The 8,377-nt window shown below is 48.7% G+C and overlaps 1 protein-coding gene across 4 annotated transcripts in view; it reads left to right on the top strand.

The window, feature by feature from the left end:
• TENM4 (teneurin transmembrane protein 4) overlaps nucleotides 1–8,377 on the top strand; it is a 2,712,352-nt gene that overhangs the window by 2,484,224 nt on the left and 219,751 nt on the right. For all 4 annotated transcript variants that reach the window (XM_077867222.1, XM_077867224.1, XM_077867225.1 and 1 more), the window contains one exon: nucleotides 8,129–8,227. In XM_077867222.1, the coding sequence (XP_077723348.1) occupies nucleotides 8,129–8,227 (99 nt within the window). The remainder of the gene's footprint in view (nucleotides 1–8,128; nucleotides 8,228–8,377) is intronic.

The raw sequence follows: 8,377 nt of genomic DNA, 5'->3' as shown, positions 1-8,377 counted from the left end.
CACCTGCCTTTCTGTCTCCCACATCCGTTGCACAGACCACAGACCACATGGAACTTTGTTTTCTTTGTCCTTAGACTTTATCACTCAAGTAATAAATATGCTATAAAACACTTAGGAAAAAAAGAAAAGAAAATTACTTAATGTCTACCACCAAATGGTAACCATTGTTAACATGGTGGCATGTGTATGCTAATCTATAATATTTTCTAGACGTCCATACAGATCTATATACATACCTAATATGTGTGTGTATAGAAGTATGTGTATATGTGTACTTATCAGACTTCTCCTAGATCCCTGTCCCTTTCATGCTTCTGTGCCTTTTTACAGAGGCATGAAAGCTCTCGTACAACTGTATCGTACAGCTCTCTGCTAGAGCTGCCCTCCTTCTCACGTCTTGGTCTTGCAAAGTCCTACTTATTCTTAAAGACCCAGATGAAATGTTTGAGGTAGGCCTCCTCTGTGACCCCAGAGTTCTGTGCATCTAAGCATGGTTTAAAACTGGGAGAGGTGCCTGGTACAATGAATTCTGGACCTTAATACTGACCCTTACTGGTTGATGGCACAAAACCAACAAGGTTTATAAGAGATCATTGTCACACCTGGCAGATAGAATCACAGGGTCAACGTGAGGAAGACCATAGACTCTGGAGTCGGGGGACCTAAATTCCTGTTTTGGCTTCAGCACCTACTGGCCCAGCAAGTTCATCAACAGCTAAAACCTTGAATTCCCTGTGTAGAGTGGGATAACAATTCATGCCTCTCAGACTGGGTGGAAGTGAATGAAATATCACATAAAAAACATAAAGCACAGGCATTAAAAGATCTACTTACAATTTAAAAATGATTTCCCATTTTTTTCATACATATCAGCTTCCCATATCAACCATGTGAAGAAAAAAGTCATGAAAAAATACTAATTGAGCTCCTACTCACTGGAGGAGTTTAGGGGAAATATAGTAGGTTGTACCTTCTCTCAACTTCGGAGAAGGCATTTTTGGCCCTGATGTTTTGAGAACAAACGTGATGGTCCTTTTGCTGAATCTAGTTGTTCACAGGTTTTAGGGTCAGATGCATCCTGTGCTCATACCCCCACCGCATTGCTCACTAGCTATGGGCCTAGACCTTAAATTTCTTCATCTCTAAAAGGGAGAAAATATTAGTAACTTCCTATTCTGAGTGTCTATTGCTGCATAGAAAATGCCTGTCAGACTTGGCTTAAAAAACCACCAGTTGATTTCACCTCACAGCAAGAAGCCGGTGGGGCTGGTCTCCACGTAGCATCAGCTGGGGTCAGTCGGTGGTGGTAGCTATTAGTGGGACAATTTGAAGGAGCCAGGGTGGCTTGACTCATGTGCCAGCTCCTTGGAGAAGACGGCTCAGTATCTGGGTTTGGTGGATCTCCACCCTCTACTGTGGTCTCAGGGCCTCTCTGCCCAGTCTTCCCAGCAGGGAGTGGACTTCATACTCAGTGGCTGGGGGCTCCATGGCACTGAGACAGAAGCCACTGATCTCTTCAAGGTTTGGCCTAGAATGGCACAGTGTCACATCTGCCATGGTTCTGTTGGCTGAAGCAGTTGTTGGCCAGCCAGCTTCAAGGAGAGGGACACCAGACCCCACTTCTCAAAGGGAGATGCACCCGAGGATTTTTCAGCCACTCCTAAATCACTGCAGTGCCTCCTGAGGCTCTTGGAGCAATTGTATATATAATGTCTGAAAATGTCTCGGCACACAGTAAGGGATCAACTGCTTACCTACCATGTGGTGCTTGGCATTCAGTACATAGTCACTTAATGCCTACTGTGTGCCCAGCCAGCAATATGTTTAAGAGAACAGACTTGCAGCAGGGCAAGGGCTATGATAGAGGTACACATGGTGAATCCATTGTAATCACCGCTGGAATTTCAGTAGGCAACACAGCTTGCCACATGATGGGTGCTGGAAAAATACTAACACCGTTAAATAAATGAATGGTGGAACAAATGAATGAAAAGGCTTGCCTAACTTGAGTGCAGCAAAGGGAAGACTTCCCAGTAGGCCTGGTGCTGTGGGACTGACAGTGGACAAGCAAGCAGGAGTCCCCAGGTGGAGCTAGGAAGAAGGAAGGGCATGAGGGAGGCCTGGCCTGAGCAAAGGCCTAGAGTCCCCCACCCTCCCACCGTAAGAGGGGGTTGTCGTCAACGGCTATTACCAAGCCCCCTGAGAATGGGGAACCCCCTGATGCCAGAGAAACAGTCACAGGCCCTTCTTTAATTGTCAAACTGAGTCTGTGTGGAGAGTAAAAAATAAGTAGCTGAGCAAATAGCATAACGGCCAGCAGAATAACCAGGAGGGGTTTAGATTTTGTGCTGGAGGAAGAGAAAGGCAGGCAGGAGGACAAGCAAGAGGGAAGACTTGCCTCACTGCCTCTGGCCCTCTCCAAGGGGAACTGAGTCCCCAGAGGGACTTCTTAGAGCTGGGGTCACATGTTGCTTTGAGGTCCGCAGATGCATCTGTGGTCCATTTTGGTGGGGTCTTTGTATTCAGGGTCTGCTAGACCCTGGTCCACTTCTTCACGCTCTGCAGCATCAAATACTTAATTGATTTCATAGGGATTGTCTCATTAATAACCTGTCAGGCTTCTGTCAGATGAAGGGGAAGCCAGAGCACGAGGCTGTCAGACCCCTGCTCTAGCTCATCTGATCCCAGGCCTGGTTTGGAAGCCTGAGACCCGTTTTGTGGTCATGCTTAATTTGGGGAATAGCCCTGCCCGTCCCTCAGGGATGGGAGGCCCTCCTGGTGGTCTCCACCCCAAGCTTGGTAGAGTTCCCAGAATAGCACACAGTACCTTCTAGTGGGTCAGCCAACTCCTAAGCACTGCAGATAATTAGGATGTCATTTGGTGATTCAGTCACGGGCGTGCAGAAAACACAGCCACTGTCCTATAAGAGACTCATGATCTTATAAGGAAGGCAGACCTGTAAATAAATGGGTGAATATGGCACTCTGGATAATGCTGTGCCTTGAGGGGCAGGGGATACTCTGAGCAGAGAGGAGGGTGTGACTCCCTCTGTATGGGGACATCAAGAAACAATCCTACCAAGCACTTACGGGGTCCTTACTGGAGCTCCTAGAGGGAAGCTCATCAGAGACTCAGCACTGAGGGTTTCTCCTGAGGGCTGGTGATACAGGTGCCTCCTGCCTGGCAAAGGCCCAAATTCCAGACTCCTAGAAGGAAAGCAGGTGTTCAGCATAAACCATATTGTTTGTACACACAGTTTACACCTGAGTCAGCTACTCATCAGTTAATGGTGAGAACCCTCCTGAAAACCTCTGGTTCCAGATACCAGCCCAAGGGCCAACTTTATAAACAGAACCTTCAAAGGATGACAGTCAGGACTGCTGTGCTAACCGTTCTGCACAGGTAGGTAGTTGTCTCATCATCCCCACTTTAGAGATGAAGAATCTGTAGACAGGGAAGTGAAATAACTTGCCTAAGGAACCACAGCCAGTAAGTGTCAGGGCCAGGATCCGTACCCAGGCCAGCTGGCCCCAGGGCCCAGGCACCTAGCCCACTCTCCAGTGCCATCTTCCTGATTATCGAGACCTGGATCCGTAGGAGTTTGCAGGTGAGAAAGGAATTCTGGGATGAGGGGCAGCTGTGCAAAGGCACAGAGCTGAGAGAGCTTATCTGGGGAGGTGGCTCAGAGTTGGGGGGACGTGGGAACACAGGGGTCTCGTGGAGACGCACATAAAGGAGAGTCAGCAGTGAAGGCCTTGACTTATAGGGAGAGAGGTTATACTCCTCCTTGTGGGCATGGGGCCCAAGGCAGGGACAGAAGTAGGGGTGAGTCATGGTCAATATTTTTTAAAGATGGGATTGTGGAATTGGCCTCTTAGAAGAATCACCATGACCTGGAAGATCTAGTTCCTTTTTTTTTTTTTTTTTTTTTGGTTCAAATGCTAGCTCTAGCTCTAAGTCTTTATGTGGTCTCGGCCAAATCTCTGACACCCTGAGCCACCTTGAGGGTGTCAGCCACAGAATGTGGGTGTGATGCCTGCCTGTTCTGCTCTACTGAGCAGCTGTCCCAGGGCTTTGTGGGTGAAGCATGGTCTAGGACAGTAGGCTTAGGCCAAGAGGCAACTTTTCAGCTACTCTCTTCCCAAGCGCTACTTGTTCTGTCCTTGGAAGGCAAGCTCTGCCTGCCGTGGGCTGCAACTGGAAGCCCCAGCTCGGGGCCTCGCTCAAGGCCTTCCCTCAGGCTTAGAGGGGAGCCGGTGCCCTGCCCACTCTAGGAGAAGCCATAGGAGCAGTACTGCACTGAGCTGTGCTCCCTCTCCTGAGAGGTGGCTGGGGACAGTGAGGTTGGAGAGATGTGCTTTTGAGTCCCACCCCAACTTTTTGGTTGCTGTATGATCTTGCGCACTCAGCCTACCTGGGCCTCAGTTTCTATATCTGTTAAAATGAGGTAACAGCACCCACCACTGTGAGAGTCGAATGAATCCAGCGTCCATTCCCAAGCTCCCAGCCATAGCGAGCTGGAGACCGTGCAGTGAGCTGGTGACCTAAAGAGGCTTCAGCAGCACGGATCCCCATTAGGAAATCCTCACAGCTTTTACTTTTTTTTTTTTTTTTTCAGAAGAACTGGAACCTTAGAGTGGGGAGCAGGTGATGGACAGGAATTAAAGCATAGTCTTGAACTGGGAATCTGGACACCTGGGTTTCAGTTTCAGCTCTGCCACTAACTTGCTGTGTGCCTGGGAGCAAGACACCGGTCTCCCTGGGCCGCAATTTCCTTATCAATCAAACAAAGCCAAACTGCCTCAGAACTAAATTCAGAGGTACAGAAGAGGGGTATTTAAAGGCAGTAATAGCATTCTGAACTGGCAGTATTTTCAGCAAGTGTCCCCCCAGGGTCCTGAGTTAGCGTGCATGTGGAAGCTCTTTCAGTGGATCTCCTACAGCCTGTCGCTCCAGAAACCCTCTCTCGTGTTGCACTGCCCCTTCCCTTGTCCTAAAGGTCTGTGCTTTTTGGAGAGAATGCTCTGCTTTGTCTCTTTACATCATAAAAGTAAAAATAAAAACCACTCTCGATCCAGATACTGGAAAATCCCACTTTATGTCTTTTTTTTTCCCCTGAATATATTTATTTGTTTCTGATGGGTTTTAGGGTTCACATCTGACTGTCTGAGAGCACAGTCCTAGCTGAGGGATGCAGGCCAGATTCCCGGGTGTACTTGGGAGCGTGCCATGAAGCCAATTCAGGGCCCAGCGACGAACTCTCCTTGCCTCTGGACAGAAACCCTGCTCAGGCTGGGCCATGTGGACTGTGGAAAGTGTGGAAGTTCCCTCCTGAACTACAGAAAATGGGGAAAATAATAATAAAACACCTGTGCTTCCCTTAAGGAAACACCAACTGGGTGCTTCTTTTTATACCCCATCATTCACAGTATTCAGCAAATATTTATGGAGTGCCTAATAGTGTGTACCAGGCACTCTCCTAGACGCCGGGCACATGGGCAGAGAATGAGGCAGGTAAGAGTTCTACCCTATGGAACTGAAATTGGAATAGGGAAAAAACACAAGTGCGGTGTGTGTGTGTGTGTGTGTGTGTGTGTGTGTGTATCTAGTCCTATGTGGAAAACTAAAACAGTGCAAGGGGTCAGGGGTAATTAGGAAGAGCAGGATGGGAGCTATTACAGTTAGCTGTGAGAAGGGAAAGAATGGCCCATGTAGATATTTGGGGGAAGGGAATTCAAGCAAATGACAACAAAGGCTTTAGCTGGTTGGAGTAACAGCATGGAGGCCAGTGTGCCTATAACACAGGAAATGAGGCTGGAGAGGTAGCAGGGGGCCAGATTTCATATGCCTGGGTAAGGACTATGGTTTTATTCTTATGGGACCTTTAGAAGGTTGGGAGCAGAGCAGTGGCACAATCGAGATTATATTTTAGCTTCCATAAGAAGTGATCATCCCAGTTATGGAGTGCTCAGAGAGACAGATTCGCCTGCCTGACAGCCTGGGGCAGAAATGAGGCTCCTCTGAAAGGCTTCCACACCCCTGCAGTTGCCCTGGACACTGTGGGAGGCCCCGGGGCCACGAACACCAGCACAGCCTGGGTACCAGACAGCTCAGGACTCTCTCCAAAGGGAGGTCCCCAGCATCATGGCAGCACTCTGGTTCCAGCTGCCAAAGAGCGTTGCCTTGTGCTCTCACTGTCTCCAAGAATGCTAATGAAATGACACATTGGGAAGGTATTTGCAGCCGCTCCTCATCTCCTCTGCGAGGCTGGCCAGGGTGCAAACCCACAGGCTGGGCAGTAACACAGGGAGAGTAACTCAGGAGCCTGAGCTCTGGGGTCAGACAGTCCAAGGTTCTACTCCAGCTCTGCCTCTTGCTCACTCTGTGTTAGGACTTCTCTGAGCCTTGCTTTGCCAGCATAAAGCAAAGATGATAGTGCTGACTTTGTAAAGTTGTTGTGGGGAATAACGTTGACATTAGATCATGCTCACAGTGTTCTAGGAAAATGAATAAGATATGGTGGAGGTAGGGTAGGTTAGCATTAGTACTTCCATAATATTTCTTAATACTAGTACTCATCAAAATATGATGCACATAAATTAGCATCAGTAATTTTTGTTTAGCCCTTAAAAATTCTTCTGACATTACTCAGTGCGTCCCCCGTTGACTTTGTGCACTTAGTAGCCTCATACCCATTTTACAGATAAAGGAAGTATAAAATTGGAAGAGGTTGAAATTTTTACACAAATGGGGATCTCTGGGTGGCTCAGTGGTTTAGAGCCTGCTTTTGGCCCAGGGCGTGATCCTGGGAATGCGTCCCACGTCGGGCTCCGTACAGGGAGCCTGCTTCTCCCTCTGCCTGTGTCTCTGCCTCTCTCTCTCTGTGTCTCTTGTGAATAAGTAAATAAAATCTTTAAAAAAAACAAAAAACAAAGTCACACAGCAAGAATGAGGCAGGACAGGGACTTGAGTTGGGGACCTCTGGTTCTCGAGACCTGGTCCAAGTCGGCAGGAAGGTCTTTCACAGGGCTGGACCCTAAAATTAACCCTCTGCAGTTCTGCCCTTCCTTGAGGTGGACACAACAGGCTGCAGGCGCCAGCAGCTTGTTTAAAACGATGCACTGCACGGTTTGCAAGTGAGTGGGCAGCAGTCCTTGAAATTTTCAGAAAACAGGATCCAGCGCACTCAAGTGTGAACCATGCCACTTAGCAGGCATCGTTGAGATCATAAAGGGCAATTGTGTCTGTCCTCGTTCTGCGTTAGAAATAGGTAATGTCACAAAATGCTGCACTGCCCTCGGTGTACTTGGGGGGAGCCAAGCCACCGCCCCTGTTTTCTGCGGGGTGCCATCCTCACCATTTGGTCATCACTGAGGTTCCTGCTCTGCTAAAGGACCGTGATGCTCTAAATATCATCAGCATCGACCTGGGGGCTTGTGAGAAATGCAGATTCTCAGCACGCCTCCCCCCACCTCCTGACTCCGAATCTCTGGGGGTGGGCCTCAGCAAAGCACAGCTCTCCAGATGATTCTGATGCTTATCTGGGTTTGAGAACCACTGCTTGAGGAGACATTGGCCCCAAATGCTTGTCTTTGTTTTTGCTTGGACTCACAAAGTATCTCAGCCGTTGTTTAAACAGATGTACACCGTATCGAGTAGAGAAAGCATAGGCTTTGGAAACAGATAAACCTGAGTTCAAATCCCTGCATTGAACCTTGCTAGCTGGTAACCTTGGCAGATCCTGTTACCTCTCCACATCTCGGTTTCCTCGTCTGTAAAATGGGGATATGCCTTCCTTGTGTAGCCTATTTTGAAGATTTGAAATGAATGGATGTAACATGCCTAGCTCAGTGCCTGATACGTAATCAGTCTTCATCAGTGAGAGCTGTGATTTGGTGGCCACAACTGCCAGACATTCAGGTTTGTATAGAGAATGCTCCCTCTGGATGCTCCGTGCCAGGCAGACCCCTTGCACATGTGGCTTGCACACAGACCCATCGCCTGGCAGCCATGTCCTGCTGATCTCACGCACAGCTGCACCAGACAGCTACTTTGTGTGTTTCTCTACTATCCCCCCTTCATCGATGCATGACTCATTGCTTCATTCATGTCTCCATGTGTGCGTAGAAACCTAGGCAAGCAGCCATTCCTAGGGACATTGCAGGACAACCTCATTGAGATGGACATTCTCAGCGCCTCCCGCCATGATGGGGCTTACAGTGACGGGTAGGTGACGTTCCCATGGTCCTCCTCTCTGTGTACGCTCTCCCTCTGGCTCCTGCACTTGCATGTGGACCCTGAGATCTTTCCCCTGGGATCTCCTGTGGGAGGTGATGATGCCATGTTGCATGCCCATCCCCAAGTCCATGTTCAACC

The sequence above is a fragment of the Canis aureus genome, chromosome 23 (genome assembly GCF_053574225.1).
Source record: "Canis aureus isolate CA01 chromosome 23, VMU_Caureus_v.1.0, whole genome shotgun sequence".
In the NCBI taxonomy this organism is placed as follows: domain Eukaryota; kingdom Metazoa; phylum Chordata; class Mammalia; order Carnivora; family Canidae; genus Canis; species Canis aureus.
This window is presented reverse-complemented; position numbering and strand designations above follow the sequence as displayed.